Below are 26046 nucleotides of genomic sequence, written 5' to 3'. Positions count from 1 at the left end.
GCAACTTGAAGATGTAAAACCCTGAATTCATTCTGGTGAATCATCCATCAGAGCTCGCTAAATTTTCTTGGCCAAAGAAAAACACGAAATATAACATTACTAACGTCATTTTAGTTGTTCAAGATTTTGTTCGTTGCTTTGAAAGTTTATTGTCCTAACAATGGTAAACTTGCAAGAGAGCGATCCGTTAATACTCATTATGATAATTCACAAAAAAAAATCCTCACCATTTGAAAACGTTCATTTCCATGATTTCAATTCAAACATGCTAAGGATATTATTGAGATCGGTCAAGTAACAAATGAAAGTTGAACATTCCTCAAAAAAATTACCTCCGCTAAAGCGACTGCACCGGAAGAACTCCAATGTGTACGGTCATGCAACTAACTTGTCCACCAAGCAATTTTTGTAGCTAGCTAAAAGTTTTTTTCTGTCATTCCCCTCAAACTCACCCATCGTCATCTTCACCGGAACAAGACCTTCCCCCACACGCCCCATTATGTACACTCACTCACGCACACGCCAGCCTCCCATGCATGCAAGCAACCATCATCTCGTGCGTTAAGCTGCTCCAAAACTATCACATTTTCGTCGCATCCTTTCACTAGCAGACAGAGCAGAAGAAGGAGGAAAATCCCTTCCTTATTTCGCCACAATAGTGGCCGAGTTCTCGATGATCTCACCCGTTCCGCTGCTGCCATCCACCAGATGATGATGGTGGTGATGATGATGATGGTGATGCAACAAGCTCTCCTCAACCAGCAAGTTTAGCTTGTTGTTTTCCGAAGTTGTTGTGGGTGGTGACGGTTGCTGCTGCTGTTGTTGTTGTTGCTGTTTGGTTGGTGTTGAAGGTTGCTCCTTTTTACTGTCGGATTTGTTTCGGCGGAAAAAGTTCAAACCGCTCTTTTTACTGGTCGTTTTGACCGGTGTGTCTGGTGCCGGCGATTCACTGCCGGTGTCCTTATCCTTTTCATTTGATTTTTCGCTGTTGGATGACTTGGAAGATCGGAACATTGGGAAGAAGTTATGGCTGGATGAGTTTTTCGACTCCTTCTGGGGAGGTGGTGGTATTGTAGCAGCAGCAGCAACAGACGTCGGACTCACCGCCGGTGCCGCCGCCGCCGCTGTTGGTGAAGTGGGAGAAGCTTGCTGAGAAGCTGATACTGGCACAGAATTCGATTCACTACTAGTCGTGGGTGAGGAGGATGTGTTCTCCGTGGACGCCGGGGTGCTTCCTCCGGTTGGCAGTGTAAGACCGTTCGATTTCGAGCTGTTGTCCCCGGTGGGAGAGAGTTGCAGACTTTCGGTTTCCTTGATCAATTCGTCCACGCTGCTGTTGCCGCCGTTGGTACCATTGTTGAGTGGTTCGGTGTGAGGTTGCGGCTCTGATTTACTGACACTAACACTGCTGCTATTACTTGCGTTCGCACAATCTGGAGCGTCCAGGTTAGTGTCAATACTGTTATTGTTGCTGGTAGCACTATTTGTAATTGCACTTTGTTGATGCTTCTGCTTGCTTCTGGAGTGTTCGTGTGATGGCGACTGGTGTTGGTGTTGCTGAAGTTGTAACTGATACGGTTCAGCCAAGTTTTGCAAACTCAACTGATGATGGTATTGCGATTGCTGTTGTTGGTGTATCTGATGCTGTTGTGATTGCTCGTATGTTGGTGCCGTTTCGGGACCAAACTCGGTGTATACGACTAGATTTTCCGGTGGGCCACTGTCAACACGTCCCTTATCGCGGCAAGCCTGCACCGCACTCCAGACGTCCTTCAACTCGCCCGATAGATCACGATCCTTCAAGATTTCCGGTTTCCTGTGGGGATGTTGGAATGTTAGCATAACTTTGTCAAGTTTTTCAACCTGAACTCACACTCACCGTGATAGATGCAGGTTGGGATTCATAGCCTCTACGAATTCACACATGAGATCAACAAGGTTCATTCGTTCCTGCAAAAACAAAAATGCGTTAGTTCAAAAACCTCCATTGCGTTTCCGACACAATCACTTACCGGTGTATCGGGACACTTTCTTCCAGCCTTCTTGAGCACCTCGGGACTAGCCATGACCGCGTATACCAGCGGTGGGGGACGCAAGACTCCCGGTGGAATCTGAAACGGATAAAATTCATCATGAATATCTGAATTAGCTACACCCAACCTGCGACCCTCGGACAGGGTTACCACCATATCTACAGAATAATCTGTATTTGTACAGATTTTTTCGAATTTTCAAACAAAGATTCTGTAGCTACAGATTACAGTTTATTTTTGATTTCATGCAGAATTTACAGATTTTTTAAAATAAAGTTGTCCAATTTTGATGTTGTAAAAAATATCCGATTTTGAGTGCTTTACGCTCAGACATTTCATGACTCATGCAAACAATCTATTGCAATGCTTTTATAAAATTTCGTATAGAATGTCAAAATAGCGTTGGAAATAGAACCTCATATGTCAGTGTAAACCGCAAGGCGTTTGCCTAAGAGCCCCCGCATACTACAGACTTTCTGTCAACCAACAGTTTGGTCGGGTCGGCCTTCTGGTGCAAAAACCGACCCAACTGAATCGGCGTGATGTGCGCACATGCATACCTCTCCGTACTGATTAGGAAGCCGACCAAACTATCGGCCGACAAATCAGTCTGCAGTCTGCGGTGGCTCTAACATGGACTAGTAAATTGGACTTTGAGCTGTGCAAAACTATTTTTCGCACAGCTCAAAGTGAACAGGAGGGATTAACTCAATTCAGGAATTATTGAAGTTCAAATTATTGAAAATGCTGAATTCACCCGCAACAAAATGGCTCTCACTGGAATCTAGAGAGATTCAAATAGGCTGAAACCAAAGAATCAAATGAAGATTAAACCATTTGAACGACTTCATGACGAAATCTATTTTACCGTTTTTGAACTACGTATCGCTATTGATTGTTGAATTCAAGCTGAAAAATTGAAACACTAGAATTCACTCAGATCAATTCGGAGACCAGAACACTTTATCTTACTCTTTTGAGCAATACATGCCAAGAATAATACACCAAAACTGATGCAGCAGAGCCAAACCTTGGAAATTTTTGGAAGCATCTGAAGATATCTACGTCGGTGTAGGAGCTGTAGAAACAGAAGCTTCTGAACTGGGCGCTAAGAAAACAATAGCTTTTATATTTTTACTAGTGTATAAAAAAATAAAAAAATAAATCATGAAATATAAATAGCAATGGCAGTGCTCGATCGGACAATGTGCAATTGCGATTTAAGCTTTGCCCGTTTTCAATTTATTGAGATAAACAAGCTATCGTGAGATCGCAGATTCAGTTTCACGATTCATCAATCATCCGGTTAGGAACCAGACGGCTAGAGGCTAACAATTCAAACCATCATTTATCAATATTTAAGATAGATATCTCGCACAGTGATGCAAATTTGTTCGGTGGAGACATCGCGACGATTTTCATGCTGTCTGGTGGAGAGTGCTTCTGTATGTTTGCACCACGTCATTTCTGCATCTCTACTGGGGTGTAAATTTAAAATTTCGAAAACGAGAGCGCTACGTTTGGGTGCAAGGATTTTGAGCGGTATTAATCTCTTTGCCGGCTGAATGAAGTGTGATGATAATCACTTTCGAAAGACGGAACGTGTATTAGCGATGTTTGTAATTTGTTGAACCATAAACCTTTTATCCATAGCTCAAAAATTGCATTGAAGACAAACTATTGAAATCACAAAAAATTATAAACATGTTGAAAGTCCATCAAAGCCAAGATTGGTCAGCGGTTGTTGCATGTCGCGGGATAGCAGTGAGAGCACTATAGTTTTTGTGCTCGCCTTGGCCAACCTCAGTTTCTATTTTGCTACCATGTTGGAAGGCTATTCGAAAAGCCTTGTTGCCGCTGGCATCTGACGCTACCAGGATGACTGATAAATCGATAAACTTATTGTTGACTTTTTCCGATAGATCAATGCTAATTCTGAGAGTTGATTTGAAAATCTGCTCAAAGAGGCGTTTTATTGCTTCACGAAATGTTCGCACCCTCTCTCAATGAAAGCATTCATCAGGGTGGCCACTCAATTTCCATATATGAATTCCCGCATTTTTCCCGCACGATTTCACGAAATTCTCGATTCTCAAAAATAAAAATTTTATAGTATTGTATCATTAGTTAAACATTGATTTTTGAAAACCGAATTGCGACAATATTTCGCATGTCCGCATGTGACAAAAAAAATGGACGGTGCGTTATTCAGCAACAGACTTTGGGTTAGATGTAGGGTTCAGGAGTCTGTTAGATGTAGGGTGTAGTACTTATATGTAGTTCATAAATAGCGAAATGAACCTTCATTAATTATATCATTCGAGCAGATCAAAATGACGTTTCCCGCCACTCGAACATTACAACAATATTTGTGGAACTTTTTTTTCTAGAACTGCTAGAAAATACGTTTTCATTTAGGTAAAACTTAAAAAATCTCGTTTCGCTCTATGTCCATAAAATCACTGATAGAAGATCGTCGCAAAACTTGTCGCCAATGTGATTAATTGAGGTGCATGGGGACACGGTTTATGGTTATAGATCACTGCATCTAACCTGACCTTTGTTCTTGTTCTTCTAACGCGAATTTTTGCATTTCTGTAATGTTTCTTTTGACCATCTTCATTGCTATCTTTTTCTCAAAATGTTAAAAAAATGTTGGAGGCAAAACATTTTTATTGAAAATAAATGAGCTACATTTTCTTATCAATTAATGCCCAACTGACATTTTAGCAGGAACTGGATTTTCAGTATTATTGACTTCAAAACATTTTTAACCATATTGTAATAATAAACTCGCCAAATGTTAAGTTTTCATGATTCTGAAACCGGCAATCAATTTTAATATTTCGAAAAAACGTTTCCTGAGTTTTCGAAACATTCGTCTTCTAGCTTCGTATAGTAGGAATCTAACGTCCCATAGATTTCTGCAGAAAGATAATCATTGTTGGGTGAAATTCGTGCTCGGCCAAAAAGGTCAATAACCAAAGCCCCAGTCACGAAAACGTTTGTTGTTTTGATCTGAGAAACATTTGTCAGAAAATGCATAGGAAAAAAGGTGCAAGAATTTTTTTTTCAAGCTAAATGCAGTTGAAAAATATGTCTGATTGACTCCGCATGATCTAGATTAATATCAATTCTTTGATAAAATATTTATTGTAACAAATACAAAGTTTACATGTTTTCTTGTTCTTCTTAGATTTTTCCTTGCACTTCATTTAATCTATTCGTAGATTGTGTAGTTATATTTCAACTTTATACCCAACTTTCTATACTTCGTTTTGTTGAGGTTATATTCACAAAAAGTTCTTTACGCAGGGATAGCAAGGGTGAGGGAGGAATCATATTTATACATTGTTAATTTATTTTTCATAATACGGGTAAAATTGAAGCATACTGAATGAAAGACGGATGGGTAACGTCTGGGACATAACCCGAGGGACGTAGGACTACACTAAGGGGTGTCATTTATTCGAATATCATGGTGCACAGATCCCAGAACGACCAACTTTTCATGTACAAAATCACAGGAAAAAATCCAAGGATAAAATAAAACCTCAGCACTCAGCAAACACTCAGACGTTTAGATTCAAATACGAAAAAAAAATCAAAATTTGTCGTGCAAATGTTGCAGGGATTATTGTTCAGCCGGCAACGAACACATACTTGATGGCAAGCATATCGTAATAGGAATTTACCGTCTGGTATCGTGATATAATTGGGCTTTGCACTCCTCATGAATAACTGTGTTCTACTAGTCAAGTCCTCCATACCCATATTGATGGGGTTTAGAAAAAATATGTAATCTACCATTTTGTGGTGGCGGCCATTTTGGATTTGCATTTTTCATAAATAACTGTGTTCTACTAGTCAATCCCTTTCATTTGATACCCATATTGATGGGGCTTTGAGAAAATATGTAATCCACCATTTTGTAGCGGTCGCCATCTTGGATTTCCAAGATTATGAAATACGCAGTTTTATACTGACTGCAGAGATAAAGGTGTGCTCCAAATTTCAGATCAACCGGTCAACAAGAAAGGGGTCAAATTTCAATTAATGTGGTACAGAGCCATAGACAAATATGTTACATACAAACATACAAATATGTCACAGCTAAATAAAACCGTTCAAAAACACCAGCATTCTATCAAATCGAGCGCGATTAGCCACTCATTCATCCGGCACGACGCTTCCACCGCTTTTAACACACTTCGATAAGCTCTCCTGCTCCACATCCCATTGAAATTCTTGTCTCTCACTCTTGCGGTATCGCACCGCATACATCCCCGACAAGTGCAGCAATCTCTTATGCTGAAAATTAATATCAAGATAGCGTCTTTCCTGCTTGGCGTCCGATGATAGAATGTGGCTAGTGATCCCCGATAATCGTTCGATTAATCGATTAATCGAATACTTCCTAAAGAAATCGATTATTAATCGAACGAATACTGCGCAACCAATAATCGAAGCGAACGAATAATTTACGTCGATTAATCGATCCAAAAAAAAACATACGGTCGCTGCAGTTTTATCCTGAATATCAATCATTATCTTTGACGATCCCCTAAACTCGTAAACGAAACTCAATGCCGACACGCGAATTGAGCTTCGTTTACGAGTTTAGTGGAGCGTACAAGATCATTATTGATTTTCAGGCGGAATGAACACTTTTTTGATTCAAGATGGCTTTCTAGCAAATGAGAAATATTAATCTAACTAATTATTCTTCTCAGTGTGACGATTAATCGATTAATCGATTAATTGGGGCGTATCGAATAACAAACTGTTGAAAAGTATTCGATTAACTGATGAACGATTAATTTAAAAAATCGGGGATCACTAAATGTGGCCAAGCCCCATCATCGCTCACTTTATATAGCCATATAGTTAACGTTGAAGCGACCGCCTATATTTATTTATAATAAGGGAGGAAAACAAGGGAGCATTATGTGATTTACGATTAATCGCAAACTGCACAGATCGCAATCTGTGCAAACTGAGACTAACCATTAATCCTCTCCAATCATAACCAAATGATTTTCTCTTGGTAACTCTGAGTTGACCAGAGCATTGCTAGACTGAAACTAGTTCGAATAATTGAGTAACTCTCCTTCCTCGTTTTGTTTACAACTCCTAACAAGAATTTGCTCCATGGGAATGAGTATCTCTATGACGTACGCTTTACGATTCTCGCTCTCTCGTCCGGGCGTTCAATTTTCCTCTCCGAGCGCGTTTACTTCGATGAAATTAAAAATGCGCTACAGCAGATAGGACGACTTCAATGTTTAATTTTCCACAGAGGATTTCTCAGATGGTGTTTAAATTCATCTACAAAAGAATCTTTGGTGATTGTCTTCATACTTCAGACAATAATCCCCCTCAAATCACTAATTTTATGAGTTAATGTAAACGCGTTAATTGCCAACGCTATTACGACATCGAGCACATGGTCTTGCGAAGTATATTTTTCCGCCCACCCAAAAACACCCCTTTCGGTCCCGAGAATACTGGTGGCAAGAAAAGACCTAGATTATCTTAAATTAATCAAAAACATAAATTAATTCAAATGGGAAATGATTATCTGCTATCACAAAGCTTTGAAAGTGTAAGATGCTTTGTTTTTACTATTGATGCATTTATAAAAATTAAGCTTTTTTTAAAAATGTTTTCTTATCCTGAGACTGGCCCACCCATATTGCACTGCTACTAAAACCGTACGCTAAATTCAAGGATATCTTTTTATTAAATTTCGGCGAATAAATAATAGGGTGCCGTGTGATGAAACATCAGAACAATAGTAAGTTGCAAAAACAACTGTAGCGGTTTCGGTACGTTTCGGATTTTTCACAAAAAAGTAGACAGGTAATAGTCGACGTCTGTCACATGAGTGGCCTGAATCTTTATTTTCATTTTGCTTAAATACTGTCTTAAACTCTACACAGCTTACAATCATAAACACGCGGTCACGCGTGGCTCAAACTTAAAACATTCTATGTAAAGGGAGAGAGAGAGCAAGCGTGGCTGTAGCTTCAAGTGGGTTATGTTTTAATTACTTTTCCGCATTGCTATGCGCAACGCTCGGAAAGTAATAAACATACATTCGAGCTGGGTGACTAATGTTATTTATTATTTTGGGACAGCGATATTTGGTTGCACTTGACATGCATTGAAATTTATGATGTGTGGGAAAGGATAGATGTGTGGGAAAGGAGAACGTGAACGAGGATAATAAGTTATCTCGTTACACCATCCCTCTTAGGGAGAATGATGTAATAGAGTGGAATCATTCTAGTGTGCCGAAATTTAAAGTGTTATTGCTTTACTCTCTCTGTTTTAACTATCGTAGGATAAAATAGTTCATTATTTGAAATCTATCTTCTATTTGTATTTGCTTTATGTAAGTACAATTTTTATTATGTCGTAAGTTTAAATTTTTATGCCTACGTTTTAATAGAAAATTTCATATTTTATTTGTACAAGGTGTAGCACCCCTTCCCCCTAAGGGAGGTTGGCGTTATTAACGATTATTCTGTTTTTATGTACATTGTGTGTGTTTTTAGTTTTTTCATCTATAATTTCCACATTAGGGTGTTTTATTGAAGTGACTGTAAAAGGTCCTTGATACACTTGGTCAAGCTTTTTTCTGTTTTCGTTGGTTAATAATACTGAATCTCCTATTTTTAATTGAATAGGTTTTGCTATCTTGTTTTGTTTCTCTATGCGCTTCGTTTTTATTTTGTCAATCAATTCTCTAGTGGCTTTTGCTGTACTTTTTAATTTAAATTGGAGCTCTTTGTGATAGTCTTCGAAATTGTATACTGGTTCAATGAAAGTGGGATTTTTCAAGTCGAGAGGTAATGTGGCGTTTTTGCCGAAAACAAGTTCGAAAGGTGTGTAGGGAAAATCTGTATGGGGAGTCGTGTTGTAGCAGAATGCATAGTAAGGCAACCAGTCATCCCAATCACTTTGTGAGGGGTTGACGAATTGTCTCACGTATTCATTCAGACAACGGTGATTCCTTTCAAGTCCTCCTATGGACTGAGGGTGATAGGGTGTTGAAAAATTTTGTTTCATCTGTAATAGTTTCGATATGTTTTCGAATAATTCATTCTTGTATTCGGTTCCTTGGTCCGTTTGGACAACTGAAGGAGTGCCGTAAACAAGGATGCAGTTTTCGATAAATGCTTTTGCTATTGTAGATGCTTGTTTATCCTGAATAGGTTTGATTATAATATATTTCGATAGGTTGCATTGTATGGTTAGTGCGTATCTATTGCCAGAGTTTGACCTGTTAAAAGGTCCAATTGTGTCCATAGATATGCAGTCAAATGGTTTTTGCGGGGTTTTGGTTTGTATAAATTTTTCGTGCGTTGCTGTTGTGTGTTTATTTTGTTGACATTGCATGCATTTCTTTACGTATTCGGAGATATCAGTTTTCATGTTGTTCCAAGAGTATAGTCTGCTTAGTTTCTTATAAAGTCGGTTTGTTCCGATATGTCCACCCAGTGGGGTGTTGTGATAATTGTTCAGGATTTTTGATCTTTCTTCAAGGCTATCTATCACACGCTTGGGTGTGTAGAGCACAATTTGCAAGTTTTTAAGCGAGTCGTTACACGTCTTCTTGAAGAGTTGTACGCTGCATAATTGAAAAATCACGCTTGATAGCGCTAGAGCTATCGCGCTAATTTTCAGTTTATTGGCCATATTTTCAATTTCATGTAATGCGTTACCTAGGGTTTCTTTTATGTTACTTGCAATTTTTATGTTTGTCGACAGTAATTCTTTGTATCCTGTTTTGTTTTTGATTGCGCATTTCATAATTTCATTTCTAATTTCGCTAACGTTTTCGTTCTTTCCAGATGCGCGTCCGCATTGGAGTTTGGGTAAGTTTTCCCATTCTGTTGGTTCAACTGCCTCGAATACTTTGAGTTGATCAGACTCAGTGTTGTCGAGTGCAGGAAGGTTTGTGTTTCTGAGTTCGTTTGCTCCTTTTTCTTTTTCTTTTCGTGCCATTGCTCTAGTTTTTACGTTCAAAACGTTTATTGATTTCAGTGTGTCAATGTCAATTGCTATTCTTGATAAGGCATCTGCGGTTACATTCAGTTTTCCTTGAACGTACTGCACATCAAAATTGAATTCTTCTAAGTCGAGTCTCATGCGCGTTAATTTCGAGGATGGATTTTTCATTGAAAATAAGTATACTAGAGGTCTGTGGTCTGTTTTTACTGTGAACTTTCTCCCGTATAGATAGGGTTTGAAAAAGGTGATTGCCCAGTGGATGGCAGTTAATTCCTGTTCTATAGTTGACTTATTCGATTCTCCTTTGGTAAATGCTTTGCTGGCGTAAGCAATTGGTAGTTCGACATTGTCGTGATTTTGCGTTAAAACGGCGCCACATGCAGTTTTTGACGCGTCTGTTATAAGTGTGAATTCCTTTGTAAAGTCGGGGAATTGTAAAATTGTGGGTGATAATAGGGCAGATTTTAGGATTTCGAATGCATGTTGGCATTCTGGGTTCCAATCAAACTGTACGTTTTTTCTTAATAACTTGTTCAATGGGTGTGCAGTTTCTGCAAAGTTTTTAATGAATCTTCTGTAATAATTACAGAAAGCAACGAATCGACGCACGTCGTCAGAAGACGTGGGGATGGGGTAGTTTAATATGGCTGAGAATTTTGATTTGTCCGGCTGAATACCGGATGCGGAAATGTTGTGTCCTAAATATGTGACGTCAGGTCGGAAAAATGAGCATTTCTTTGGGTTTAGTTTTAAGTTATGTTTTTTTAGTTGTAAGAAAACTCTTTCTAGGTTATTTAAATGATGGTTCACCGAGCACCCAACGACAATAATGTCGTCAATGTACAGGAATGCACATTCTGGTGGTAATCCACTGAGTGCAATGGTCATCATTCTTTGGAAACTATTGGGTGAAATATTTAGACCGAATGGTAATCTATTAAATTCGTAATGACCATTAGATGATGAAAATGCAGTTAATTTTCTGGATTCCTCATCAAGTTCAATTTGGTGGAAACCTGCCATTAGATCTAGTGTGGTAAAATATTTGGCTCTTCCTAGGTTGTCGAGAATTTCGTCTATTCTCGGTAGTGGGAATTTATCTGGTGTAATTTTTTTATTGAGTTGGCGGAAATCTACTACTAGTCGCCACTTTTTATCTGGTGAATCTGATTTTTTGGGTACGAGGAGTATTGGAGAATTATATGGTGATGTAGAATGTCGTATTATTTTGTTTTTTAGCATATTTGTGATTTGATTGTTAATTTCAGGTATTTGTATTTGTGGTGTTCGGTAGTTTTTTATGTATACCGGACATTTGTCTGTAAGCTGAATATTTTGTTTATAAAAATTGTTAGTGGTTAACAAATCATCTTCTAGGGCGAATATCTCGCTGTGGTTTTTGCAAAGTTCTAATAGCTTATTTTTAGCCTCTGAGGGGGTATAATTTAGGTTTAATTCGTTTAGTAGCTTTGTTACACGTTCACGATTGTTAATTTTGGTGTTTTCTTTAATATTTTTGATTGTGAAATTTTCAAGTGGTATGATTTTTGGTTGGAAATTTTTAGGGATAATTGATTCTGTTGTATTTGTGTTGATGAATTTTATGAATTGAGTAGTAGGGTTTATTATAGAGTTGGCGCAGAACACGCCGGGTTTAATTTCTTGTGATGTTATTACTGCATCTTTTGTTAAATTTGTTATTTTAATTTCCTTAATAATTTGACATCTTGGTGGTATGACGAAATGACCATCCCAGGTGTCTTGTATAGGTATCTCGATCGTGTTATTTTTGTAGTCAAAAGATAATAGCCAAGTTTTTAGGCAAATGTTACATTTATTCTTAGTGAGGAAATCTCGGCCTAGGATGCCATCTGCTTTAATAGGAAAATTTTCCGGTACAACTTGTAGTTCCAAAGGGATTTGGTTGTTATCGAAAATGACCGTTGTCTTAGTCATTCCGATAGTTTTAATTTTACCATCTGTCACTCCTCTTATTATACAGCTGTTATTTATATCAACCATTGTGCTATGAATAAAATTACTTTTGAGGACCGATATATCGGCTCCTGTATCAACTATTAAGACGCATGGTTTGTTGCACATGCGCAGTCTTAGAATCACGAACATTGAACAAGTTAAATTGTAGTTTAGTATGTTTGCAACTGATCTTCCTCCTGACTCAGCGCCGCTTCGGCGTGGAGGTTCGCCGGCGGGCCGCTTAAGTTTTCCGCTAGTCCTATATACCGCTGTCGCTGGGGATTAAAATATCCGCCACGGCCCCTGCTTTGGGTGTTGGCATTGAAGTTTGTTCGTTGGTAGAATCTATTATTGTTATTGAAACGGTGGTAGTCATTATATTGTGTACCACGCTGTCTGTTTTGGTTGAAATTGTTGTTGATTCTGCCGCGAATATTTTGATTTCCGCGATGGTTTTGGGCATTGAATTGCGAACGATGCCCCCGATATGTGTTTGAATAAGCGAGCACGGTCACTGGTTTGACGGTCAGTGATTTGTATTTGTTTACTTTTTCCACCGCGTCGGTTACGCTGGCGAAAGTGCCGCATCGTAATATGGTTTTAATTTCGGGGCTATTTATACCTTCTATTAGGGCATCGATTCCAGCTTGGGTTGCTAACCTTGTCGCCCTTGCTGGTGATGTTTCCTCTTTGATGTGTAGGTCGATGAGTTGTTCTGTGAGCTCCTCAACTTCCTTACACAATTCATCGATGGATTTACTTTTAATTGACTTTAATTTAGCTAGCACGTTATCAGCGCTAGCTTTTGATTTGCAAGACGTTTTCAAATTTTCGATTAATGTTTGTGTATCTGTGCTGTTGGTAATAGCTCTTCTAGCTTTTTTATCTAGTCGAGTGAGTAGGAATTTATACACCAATGCTTTATTGGCGTTAGGTGTTATGTCGTTTAAAAGTTCCGCTGAGCTAACGAATCGATCGAGGCCATCAGGTGCCCCGTCATATATGGGGACCATGGCCGAAGCCTCTTTATAATCAAAATTTGCCATAGTATCAGATTGAGCCGTTTCGAGAGTTGATTTAATTGACTTATAGAATGTTCTAGCGTCGTCTAAGAGTTTGTTGAATTCGGGAGCTAGGTTTCCTTCCAGAAAGGGATATGCAAGAGATTTTATTTCCTTGTAGAAGCTCTCCGCTTCTTTTAATTTTTGTGTTTGGGTGTTTTTCCTAAGTTTTAGTATAGTTTCCTGCTGTATTGACTTTTCTATTGCACTTAGCTTCGTAAGCTTTTCTTTAATTTTTGGGGCTATGACCTCTGGGTCTTGAGCCATATATGGATACTGATATATAATTATAAAGATAAATGAGAAAGTTTATTTATTCATTTCATTTACTTTATTTCTGTATACAGGAGAAAAGAGGGAGAAAAAAAAATTCACAGTGTACAATGTTCATAAATTTTGCGTTGCGGCTATTGAGCGCGCAGCTTTAAGTGCTTCTTTTTCCGCACATAATCGGTATAATTTATAGATTTTCAGTAAGGCAAGAATGCTCACCATAATTAGTATTATTATTAATAGTATTTCCTGTGATTCATGGAGCGTGTTATGTTGCTCCAAATGGTTCTCTATGTTAACTTGAGGGTCACCACTATTCTGGGTTTTCTTTGAATTAAGTAATCCCATTTCTGACTCCTCTATACACATATAATTTTGAATTTAATCTAAGCTTGGTTAATTGTAAAAACGTAATTCAATAAAAAACACATACACAAGTGTCACAAAGTGGTGTTAATAAGGCTAGAGTGCTATTTCATTGTTTAGGTTTGGCTTGTTGCGGTTTTGTATTACTCTGATAGCATTTCATTATTCTTCGTGACTATAAATTTGATTTTGTACCTTTATACACTCCTATCTAGTTATATTCTATTTCTCACACTTATAAAAAAAAAATCAAATTATACCTTGTCAATTGACCATCGCTATTGTCGGGAATGCCGTTGTCGGTCCACCTTTAGCGCCGTCATCAGCGACTTCCATCAGCGCCGTTAGCAGCACCAAACGATAACACCATCGTTAACGCCGTCTTTCTCGGGTCTCAAAACTGCCCGTCGACCTCGGCTGTCAAACCCGCCTGCCGGTTCCAAACTTCTGACAGTGGTCTCGCTTCTATGTGCCACCAAACAATGCAGCGATCCTGAACGTGGGATCCTTCTAGGAGTGTCCAGTTGGGTCCAAATCGATGACCATTTTTGCAGAATACTGCTTAACTTGCGAATGTTATTTATCCTGGTTGGCCAGGTGGCTACTGTCAGCTTCACGATTTCACTTGTGTCTGCGATTCTAATTTTTCGTAAACGGCTTCAATAGTTTCCGCTGGGGTCCAATTTCTTCCCCACTTTGGTGATTTCCACTTTCACCATCTTTTCACTGAATGTTTCGTTACTCAATTTATTCACACTTGCACTGCGTCCGGTCGGTTTAAAAGTTCATTTAGCGAATTTTTCTTAGCTTAAATGATTTATATTCATACCGTACCCAGTTGGAAGGTACCTAAACACACACCACACAACACAACAGTAGGCTTCTTCTTCTTCTTGTTTTTAAAAACTTTAACTTTGCAGTTCACCATTGGCTCTAAACTCTGCGTTTAAGTTCACTTTACGCGATAACAGCATCGGATCTGTCGGTTCACTCGTGACTCGGTGTCACTGGTCGCCATGTAGCGGTTTCGGTACGTTTCGGATTTTTCACAAAAAAGTAGACAGGTAATAGTCGACGTCTGTCACATGAGTGGCCTGAATCTTTATTTTCATTTTGCTTAAATACTGTCTTAAACTCTACACAGCTTACAATCATAAACACGCGGTCACGCGTGGCTCAAACTTAAAACATTCTATGTAAAGGGAGAGAGAGAGCAAGCGTGGCTGTAGCTTCAAGTGGGTTATGTTTTAATTACTTTTCCGCATTGCTATGCGCAACGCTCGGAAAGTAATAAACATACATTCGAGCTGGGTGACTAATGTTATTTATTATTTTGGGACAGCGATATTTGGTTGCACTTGACATGCATTGAAATTTATGATGTGTGGGGAAATTGATGTGTGGGAAAGGATAGATGTGTGGGAAAGGAGAACGTGAACGAGGATAATAAGTTATCTCGTTACACAACATCACGATCATAAAGTGTTGGTTTGGTTATTCCAGACGACATTGGAATGCAGTAGAACCTCGATTATCCGCGAAAGCGAGTTCCCTAGTAATTCCATTGCCCTTTCCGAAATTTATCATTGAGCAGTAGAGTCTTGCGTTTTCGTTTTGGTCATTTCACATTATCTGAACATTGGTGTACATGACCTCACAGATGGATAGATCAATGCTTTCCCTCATTCGAGCTAACTTTTAATCGATCACCAGATGACTATTTGGCACGTATTCAGACCTTTCCTGGATTATCACATATACAAATATTGTAAACATCAATCTTGCACACCATTTGTATCAGATTTACATAGCTAAACCATTAAATTAACACATTTTGATGACCTCAATTCTGATCATGAGTTGTCCAATTCAATAATGTTGTTTTGTCCACATGATTTCTATGGCAACCGCTTGGCGTGTTGAAGTTTGTTTATGGTGTCCTTCTGGCAGAGCAGAAATAATGTTTCTCTATGTTGAGTGTGTTGAGGTAAATACTTTTGAAATGCCCAAGAAAAGGCAATATTTCGAAGAAAGCTTAAATTATGAGTGGATCAATGTGATGACAGTAAACTCAAGCAATCATCTACTTGAGAATTCGAATGTTTTCATTCAAAAATAGTGATTTCTCAAACCGGACAAACCATGATCATTTTTTGGACAAACCATGATCAGAGGTGGTCAAGCCATGATCATAATTCCTCTTTAAGGAAAATCGTTAAAAAGCATAAAAATTTTAATAATTTCAACACCTTATGGTAGTATTAGCAACTAGTGACTTGGGGATTTTCAACAAACTCAAACTCGTATCAATTATGTGTGATTTTCATGAAGAAAAATCGCGGTGACCTAGCCCGACTATTCCGCGGATAATCGGGGTTCTATTGTATATTCCATCTGATCATCTTTAGAAAGGTTGATGACCTTCAAAGAATAAATTTATCTTGGGGACATTAAATTGACGTTCATGACTTGCAGTCGGACTTTTATCTGCTCTAATAATAATTGTGTTCTCACTAAGCATATATTCCACTGAAATTCTTCGCATACCGTTTGATGATTAGGTAGGATGTTGATAATCATTTGCTGCGATACCGATTGTTCCAACAGTATGCATTCGACAATATGAAGACTGAATACCTGAAATTTCAGATTCAACAAAGCAAATCTGCGGTCAAAGCAGTATGTACACTTAAGAGATGCAACAAGTTTGAAGAGATATGAAAAATAAAACATTAGCCGTTCAATAAATCTACTGCCACATATGTCGGAAGTCCACGATATATGAATAACATATGTCCATACTAATTCATTACATTTATTTGCAACGAAAAACGTAACCACACAGAATTGAATTAATCAAATATGTGATCCGTTTTATCTACAAAATAAAAAAAGGGTCTTAAATTCCATTGAATTCGAAAAGTGTTTCGTGAAATCACTAATTGAATTATTATTAGAAAAAATATTTGAAGAGAAATGTGAATGTTTAGAATTATTGGAATCTAAGAAACGATTTTGGGCGGGATGAGATTCGCCAAAATCTGCTGGTAATAAAATTAATCAATTGCATCCATTTCCCGTCTGCTGTTTATCGGGCGGGAGACGACAGCATAATAAAATCGACACGAGACTGAGTCAGCCACTCACTGCGGTCAGTACAATAGAGAATTAAAAATCCCTCGACGAGTGTCGTAAGATTTCAGTTGATCGTCTCTTGTTACACTTTCCGATCAAGAACTCATCATCCGCTCTATGGGATGGGATTAATCGTATGTGACTTGCACTCACGATAAACCTTGAGTAGTAGAAGAAGTGATTTAAAAACATCCGACTAGGGGGATATACTTATTCATTGATCGTTGATTGTGATTTTTTGACATCCCTGTTTATAATCTCTTTTTTGTCTCCTTCCTTCACCTTGTCCATACGTTTCGCCCGTACCCGTGGTTGGTTGTAATGAATAGCTGTTTGCTGCGGGAGCGCAGACAAAATGTATGGGAAAATAGGGAATTCTTTTTTCCAATTTTTCATCAATTTGAACTTTATATGTGCTGAGGATATTTCCTATCAATGTGTGTATTTGGAACCAAAATCCATTCATTAATTGAGGAGGTATTAGCGTTCAAAAACTGAACACTTTTTCACACCGAAATATTGAAATGGGCCCCTATATTGAAAGGTTAGACGTAGCTCTACGTCAACAATTTATAATTTTCGAAAAAATTGGAAGGTTCCAGGTTTTAACAGTTTGACTGAATCGAGAGGAATAGTTTAAACTGGAACATAGGTCGTTGGTTGCTTGCTATTATTACTAAGGTATCGACAAACGCATGGTTCAATGGATTGAATGTAGGTCCCGCTTTATGTCTAATCATTACTTGTTAGATGCATTAAAGTGCCAATGAAAATGGCCATCTCGAATTTTCAAAGGGAACTAGATTAAAAATGTTGATTCCCATGAAAAACAACCCTGTGCAAAATATCAGTTCAATCGGACGTTAAAGTTAATTTCCAAAAAAAAATTATAGGAGGTTGTGTCCAAGATACGACCGCATTATTGACGTAGAACTACACTGTTATTTTATATAAGTCGCCACACATTGGTGGCTTGAAACTACTAGGAATATAAACACTTCTCATCATTTTGCGCTATTCTCAAAGGAAACGCTGCTGGTAATATTACTGGCCTCGAAAAAAGTTGCATTACTTTCTCATGCTCGAGAGAAGCGCATCTGTCACCCTTAGTGGAGGAAGTTTTGCTACTGGCAAGCGAAACCTAATCACATACAAAACCAGAACGACTTTCACTTTCTTGGTGACTAAACAAGCGAAATAAACTCTTTTTGTTCATAATAACCTCGAAAACAGTAGCAATGCTTCATTATGATCAATATTAGCGCAAATCCAATCCTAGTTGAAGGCAGTTTTGCGACTAGCACGCTAACCCAAATAACTTATAACATTCCAGTAAGACATTCAAGATGCTTGGTATTCCCCAAATATTTTTTTAGCGCACAACCTAAACGTCTGCTTTGCCATAACGTCAGTTTAATGCATTGATGCATTCTTAAAGGCACCAACGAAGCCCTTATGATGACACCCATCGATGCGAATTCGCTGATGAGTTTGTCAAGAGCGACCGCCTTCACCACCAGCGGGGGGAGCTTGATTTTGGTTGCTGCCTGGGTAACGGTGTTTACATTTTCGACCGACGCTCCGAAATCGCCTACTTCACTGTTGTTCGATGCGGTGTCACACTCGCGAAGGCTCGGTTCAGTGCGAGCGCTTTTCACTGCACCAACATCGCGTGCATCGTTAGATGACGCTTGCCTCGAAATTTTATTGCCCCTGGCAATGCGTTCGTTCTTTGCAGGGCTTGAGCCTGCCTTCCTCTTCTTCTTGCTCATCACACACTACGCAAAGCGTCCAATTTATGACACGGAAAGAAAAACACACGATACCAATAACGCGAAAAACGAACAGAAAAACCAAACGACGATATCCAAGTTGGATTACCACTGGTGGGGTCCAATCTTAGATAGAAGCGCAGCGAAAGCAAAGTGAACTGGATTGCTCAACAGTCCGATGCCGAATGAAAGTTTGCCTCAGCGAGATCCACTGTTTATACTCTAGGCAAGTATTCCCTTTCATTCTTCTACTTTTCCTTTGTTCACGGAGACTTTAAATCCTACGATTTCCCCTCCGTTGGTCTTCGATAAGTTGCTCGTTATTGACAGCTCTGTTCGGGAAAGCACACAAATGGACAGAACAAATGTATGGGAAAATGGAAACGCTTAAAGTTTTCATGAATTTTAACCATTTACAAACCAGGGGATTCTAAGGTATAGCATATTAAACAAATCTTATTTACATACTAAACGAATCAAATTTCCGATTCGTTTAGTATGTAAATCGCCAAAATCCGTTCCCGACAAAGGTAGTTATTACGTTAACTTTATTTCATAAAAACGTGACCTGTTTCCTGATTTGACACACTTAATGAAAGACGTAGTTCTACGTCAAAAAATATTCGAAAACCCCTATTCGTGAGAATCAACATTTTTATTCAAGTTCCTTTTGAAAATTCGAGATGGCCATGTTCATTGGCACTTTAATGCATCTAACAAGTAATGATTAGACTTACATTCAATTCATTGAACCATGCGTTTGTCGATACCTTAGTAATGATTCCATGCAACCAACGACCTATGTTCCAGTTTAAACTTTTCCGTAAACGTAAGATTATAAGTAATTGAGTCTGAACAAACGTTTTTTGGAAAACAATAAAGATGATCCAGACGGATTGCAATAGCTTCACACACAGAGCAAAATAGGTGCTGATTATTTGATAATAAATAAAGTTTCACTTTTTATATGTGCATACGTTGTGTGTCGTTGCTGATGCGGAATCGGCCAGATAAGTTTCTGCTTGTGCTTCCGCCCCGAAGCAAAGGTCACTTATCTCGTTGCTCGGGGCGTTTACATTTCGATGCATTTTCATCGGTCGGTTATTGAATATGATATTTTAGCGCCGGAGAAAGTGGACTTTTATGACAGCGTAAGTGGCATATTATGACCGACCATCCTCACTTGTTTTATTTCGGATGATCATCCGAACAACATCCCAACGGGTTAGAAAGTTTCAACTCCTCAATGAAGGTCCGATTGCGCATATGTAAACAGGCAGTAGCCGTTTTAAATGTTTCAGCCTAACGCACCTTCACGCAGGGTCATGCGAAATTCATATTGCCTGGTCGGTCAGTAGTGCGGTGTGATCCAATCGTCTGACTCTGTGCGATTATGAAACTCTACGGCCGCTGTTTATCCTACCCGACTAGACTGGCTGGGGTGTAAAAGATCAAGAAAACAATCAACTCTGACACTGTGGTTTAGCAGCAGTAGCCGGTGTTGGGTATGCAAGTGCGTATAAATTAGCTAGTCAGCGAGCCGCAAATTATTACAAAATTGCAAAGAGCAGCAGCAATCTGGTTGCGTTGCCGTTTGAGGAACGACAAGTATGGTTTTTGACGTAGGGTTACGTCTTTCGGGAACCTATTGGGGTTCGAATCGAAAAACGAAAATTGATCGCATCGTGAAAAATGACCCATTTCAAACGCTTATTGTTCGGTCATTTCATGATGGATTGATGAGATTTTTGTATCGATTTCGGCACTCTATTTTTCACCTTGAATAAAATAATATATATCATGTGACTAACTGTCGAAAATTGAAAAATCTCAACCCCTATCCAAACGTTCCCGATTGGTCGAAATTGACGTCATTTTCGTCATTTTCTTTTTCGCACCCGTTTCGATTCATTCGTTCGCCGACAAGTCAAATATCTGCATCGCGAGTGAGTGGGAGGCGTCCCAGCATTTTAGAAGGTATTCGAGAAAATTATATTAACGCGCATTCTGGCTTTTGCAGATGAGCACAACTCCGAAATGGCCACTTTACCATTCACCAGCTTCGTAGAGTATACAACATAATTAGACGAAACAAGTCAGTTTCAAAATCTCTGCCATGGCACTTCTTGATGTTGAAAAAGCATTTGATAATGTTTGCCATAATGGTCTCATTTACAAACTCCAGAACTTTGGTTTTCCTACATACTTGATAAAAATTATCAAAACATATCTTTCTGATAGAGCGTTCAATGTTTCTATAAACAATATTCCATCTGAGAAATTCATGGTGAATGCAAGTGTTCCTCAAGGATCCATCTTGGTACCAATTCTTTTTAATATTTACACTTCAAATATTCCCGAACTCCCATCTGATGGGAAACTGTCATTATTTGCAGATGACACTGTCATTATTTACAAGGGTAGTAGTATCACATAACTAAGATCTAAACTTCAAAGAGGATTAGACGCTTTTTCAATAATTGGAAAATATGCATAAATGCAGCAAAGACACAAGTCATATTGTTTCTCCACAAGAACACTCCAAAGCTTCCTTCCTCCTCAAAATATGACAGTCAGTCTTGATGGCAATAGTATAGAATGGTCTTCAGAAGCAGTATATCGGGGTCTAACTTTCGATCGAAAGCTTACCTTCAGAGCACGCACTACAAAACAGACACAAGATGCAACATTTTAATCAGGTCGTTGTATCCCCTGATTAATAGATAATCTCGATTATCTCTAACGAATAAATTTGCAGTATACAAACAACCGTTTGGGAGTGCTATGCTCCAACACACAAATTAAAACTTCAACGCATATAAACAAAATTCTTCGTATGATTGTAAACTCTCCTCCCAGAAGGCGAAATACGAAGGGACATCAGCTTGCCGAGATTGAAATCTTGGAAGAAATTATCAATAATAATTGAACAGATTTTTTTTTCTATATTATAGTGACTTTCAACACATTTCGGCTGGTTCGTCACTTTTACGTCCATTTTTGGAAGAATGCCGGGAGTGAGAATTGAACTCGCGATTTCTGCGTGAGGAGGTATGGATGTTACCACTACGCCAGATCGCCTCCAGAATTTGAACAGAGTTGCGCTCTCTCAATACACGGAATACAAAATCTCCCTCTCTCGCTCTCTCTCTCTCCCTTTTTTTTTTTTTTATAGAGGTGAGGAACGCTCTACCAGTCTTATCTGGGAAGGGTTAACCCAGACGTCGAGTGGGGATCGCACCCACAAAAACCAAGCCCTCTACTCGTTGCCTTATTCCCCCTGGGACCACATCTAGGCGACTACTTCAGGGGGCGGCTGTGCTCTCTCTCTCTCCCCCCAATCTCTCTCACTCCAATCTCTCTTTCTCTCTCTCTCTCTCTCTCTCTCTCCAATCTCTCTCTCTCTCTCTCTCTCTCTCTCTCTCTCTCCAATCTCTCTCTCTCTCTCTCTCTCCAATCTCTCTCTCTCTCCAATCTCTCTCTCTCTCTCTCTCTCCAATCTCTCTCTCTCTCCAATCTCTCTCTCTCTCTCTTTCTCCAATCTCTCACTCTCTCTCTATCTCTTTCTCTAATCTCTCTCTCTCTCTCTCTTTCTCTAATCTCTCTCTCTCTCTCTCTTTCTCTAATCTCTCTCTCTCTCTCTTTCTCTTTCTCTCCAATCTCTCTTATTTTCTCTCCAATTTCTCTCTCTTTCTCTCTCTGTCTCTTTCTAATCTCTTTTTTTTGCCTCTCCCCGATCTCTCTTTTGCCGTTTTTCTTGCTGTAATGAAGGCCGAAGTGATACAAGCTGTTGATTACCGCATGCTCGAATCACCGAAACTTGCACAATGAGAATGATTTGCTACTCCCAAGCGTCATTCGGTGTGTTCTTTGTGCAATTTCGCTGGTTCAGGTCAATAACAGAGAGCAACTACGAAGTGTACAGTCTACCCAAGCTCAAGCTCAACGTTGAAAAGCTGTGTCGGAGAGGGGATTATTCGCATTGGAGGTTCCCTCCAGAAAAGCGCGTATTTTTCAGTAAGTGATTCTTCATAATCCATCATAATGCTGTGGAAGCATCGATAAAGGGTGTGTCACATCAAATTGCATCACGGAAAAAACGCTGTAGAAATTTAATTTTTAGGAATTATATCTTCAACTTTCGCTTATAATCAGATAAGAGTGTATAGATCACGTTGGCCATGCTTCACTGTAAATTTTTCGTAAATTTGGAAAAATGTCGTCGAACGAAAAAGAGCGTCGTGAATTAATCCTGCGCACTCATTTCGAGAATCCGGAGTTGTCACATCGGGACATCGGTAAGATGCTGGGAATCGTCCAATCCACGGTCAGCAGAGTACTAAAACGATACTTCGAGAACCTTACCATCGACCGGAAGGTGAAGAACGGCAAAAATGGATGCCCCGTCAGTGAAAAAGATCACAAGCGCGTAGTTAAGCAGTTTAGACGTGATCCGAGAAGTTCGGTCCGGGATGTCGCCAATAAGCTGAATTTGTCAAGTTCATTCGTCCAGCGGACCAAGCAGCGGAAGGGCCTGCGTACATACAAGGTTCAGAAGGCTCCTAACCGCGACAAAAGGCAAAACATGGTGGGGAAGACGCGACCCCGGAAGCTGTACACCGAAATGCTGACGAAGCCTCATTGCCTGGTAATGGACGACGAAACCTACGTCAAAGCGAACTTTCGTCAGCTTCCGGGCCTGTTGTTCTTCTCCGCAGAGGACAAATTCAGCGTTCCGGAGGAGATTCGCAAGCAGAAACTATCCAAGTTTGCCAAAAAGTACATGGTGTGGCAAGCGATCTGCTCTTGCGGAAAGCGGAGCGCCCCCTTCGTGATGACCGGCACGGTAAACGGGCAGGTTTACCTTGAGGAGTGCCTACAGTAGCGCTTACTACCACTATTGAAGCAGCACGAGGGCCCGACCATCTTCTAGCCGGATCTCGCTTCGTGCCACTATTCAAAGGACGTGTTGGAGTGGTACGAAGCCAACGGGGTCACCTTCGTGCCAAAGGAAATGAACCCGCCCAACGCGCCGGAGCTTCGCCCAATAGAGAAATATTGGGCGATTATGAAGCAGGCCCTCCGGAAGAACCCAAAAGTTGTCAAATCGGAGGCGGACTTCAAGAGAAAATGGATTTCTGTTCAAAAAAAACTACAACCTGACGTTGTACAGAACCTTATGGACGGGGTAAAGAGGAAGGTGCGAGCATATCGGCTTGGGCTCGAAGTATGAATAAAAAGAAAATGCCAAAAGTTGTTTAATAGTTTTTATTTTACTGTCTAAAATTTTCAAAAGGATCGGTCTACTGGGCGAATTTCTACAGCGTTTTTTCCGTGATGCAATTTGATGTGACACACCCTTTAGTTACAAAAAGTGGCTTGCGGAAAAAGGATGTTCCCAAATTTATGGCTTTATTTACCAGAAAAAGTAGACATCAATCGTTCGCATTACCACCGTTCGTAAGTTAATAGCAGTTCAGCAGAATCTCATCAAAATTCATCGAATGAATGTGCATAATCCATTTCTGGATGGAAGTCTATCATTTATCAACAAATCATTTGAACCACGAATGCTAGCAATATCACTGAGAAATCGGTTCAAACCTTTCTCAGGAATCAAGAACCATTTGTTAATCATTTCCCATACCCTGTGGGTGATTCGTCACTTCTGATTGATTAAATTATTGCAGTTACAGATTTATTTGTTTAACACTGTCTCTTATGAGCAATAAGGTTGGAGCATCACAGGGAATGTGTATTTTTTTGTTCACCCTGAATGACAAAGAAATGATACATCGCAAAACTATACTGAGTCAAGTTATTCTTATTGGAATCTAATCCTTTATCAAAAGTTCCACACCACCCGCGAGTGGGTGGGCCATTCTTCTCCGCAGACAATAAAGGACAGTGCCTTTGTATTTATTGCTTACCTTGCCAACTTTCATTCCGCCATACAGCGGAATCGGTGCATCCGGGTTGTCCGGATTGGCGATTCGAGTCCAGCTGAGCACATTGATGAACACCTCCTTCCCGTCGATGGTTTTCTCCTTGATGCACATGTGGGGCTGGGGAGGATTCTTGAATGTGCGCGAAGCACGAGACCTCCGATGGGGAAAGTTGTTTGAAATGCCATCGATGGTCAGGTCCTGCTGCTGCTGCTGCTGTTGTTGCTGTCCCCCGACATGGCCACCAGGACTTGGAGGGTACTGCTGCGGGAATTGCTGATGCTGTTGGCTGCTGCTGTGATAGTAGTGGAAATCCGCACTGTTGTTATTGTTGTTTGGCGACTGATGATGGGGGAAATCATGTTTCGGTGAGTTTCGGTTGATGGAGGAAGAAAAATCGGATGTATTCATAGCTAGTCGACTTGTTTGTTGATTCCTGCGTGTGTGAATATTGACACAACTTTCACAAATGCTTTTGCGGTGATTTTGCAGCCAATCCTGAATGCTTCCGCAATGTGTGCGCGTGTGAAAGAGAGAGCGAGAGGGAAGGGGGGACAGTTACAAATTTTCGTCTCCGCCTAGGAATGTTGCACACCTTTTATCACGCCACAACGTTTGTCATCAGTGGAAAAGGGCAGCGCTCGCAATCTGACAGTGGGACTACGAACAATTTGACACACGAAAACTGGATTTGGCAGCCTTCCTCCTCCGATCTCTTTTTCGTTCCTTGTTCCCCCCAAAAAAAACTCCACTCTCGTAGACAACTTCTTTCTCCTTTGCTTTCCTTTCAACTGGCTGCCGTTGCTTCAGACTGATACACACTCGTGTGTCCGAAAAATAGCCAGCAGCGGTGAATGGAACATGGAGAAATATCTCCAACTTCATACATCAACTCGATTTCTGCTCTGGTTTACTTCACCCCAATCTAAACAGTAAATATCCTTTTATTCTCCTCAGCCCAAGCACAAAACGCGCTACTGCGAAACGGTAGCGGCATTCAAGCGCAATAAAAGTGCACTAGTTTCCATCGAAAAAATACGCAATCCGCAGAGGCGAAGGAAACAGGAACAGGAGCGCGAGTGGGCTAACGAAAAAAAACACCGTCAAGAAACTCCACAGTTCTATTTATGTTTCATTGTTTATTCTGGGTGGAAAAACACACACAACTTCCGCACAAATATGACTTCCGAACCGATATTTCGATGCTCCACAAACAATTCACTACCAAAAGCGCACGACAGCAATCGAAAACGATTATTCTCGGTCGAATCGTAGAGGCAATTTTACTGGAGAGATGTAAAAAAAAAGCTTCCAATGGAAACAATTCGCGTTTCTTTCTCTCCACTCCGTTCGCACAGATCTGACGACGAAATGATGGCTTGAAAACTGTGTCGCGAAGTGAGCCAACAAATGAAAACTTGAGCGATGGAGGCAGCGTTGCCAATGTTCCAGTTTAAACTGGATT

At 39.8% G+C, this 26046-nt stretch overlaps 1 protein-coding gene across 2 annotated transcripts; it reads right to left on the bottom strand.

Annotated features, from left to right (window-relative positions):
* LOC129770209 (ras-interacting protein RIP3-like) lies at window positions 1–25988 on the bottom strand. 2 transcript variants are annotated; one of them, XM_055772904.1, is made up of 5 exons: window positions 25177–25988; window positions 24567–25079; window positions 2013–2111; window positions 1880–1950; window positions 1–1816 (listed from the first exon to the last, which is right to left on the bottom strand). In XM_055772904.1, exons 2-5 carry the CDS (start codon window positions 24990–24992, stop codon window positions 643–645), a joined length of 1770 nt encoding a protein of 589 aa, XP_055628879.1. In that variant the 5' UTR covers window positions 24993–25079; window positions 25177–25988; the 3' UTR covers window positions 1–642. The 2 variants fall into 2 exon arrangements, with proteins under 2 accessions (XP_055628879.1, XP_055628878.1); XM_055772903.1 differs by having other exon boundaries at window positions 24567–25988.
* Window positions 25989–26046: the final 58 nt, after the last annotated feature.

This window comes from Toxorhynchites rutilus, chromosome 2 (genome assembly GCF_029784135.1).
Source record: "Toxorhynchites rutilus septentrionalis strain SRP chromosome 2, ASM2978413v1, whole genome shotgun sequence".
Lineage (NCBI taxonomy): Eukaryota > Metazoa > Arthropoda > Insecta > Diptera > Culicidae > Toxorhynchites > Toxorhynchites rutilus.
This window is presented reverse-complemented; position numbering and strand designations above follow the sequence as displayed.

Bases quoted from the DNA above. Each gene is read 5' to 3' on its own strand.
- LOC129770209 (XM_055772903.1), bottom strand. From the start codon at position 24,992: ATGAATACATCCGATTTTTCTTCCTCCATCAACCGAAACTCACCGAAA. The intron at 1,951-2,012 runs GTAAGTGATTGT...TTGTTTTTGCAG, and splicing joins GAAAGTGTCCCGATACACCG to GAACGAATGAACCTTGTTGA. The intron at 1,817-1,879 runs GTGAGTGTGAGT...ACATCCCCACAG, and splicing joins CCCAACCTGCATCTATCACG to GAAACCGGAAATCTTGAAGG.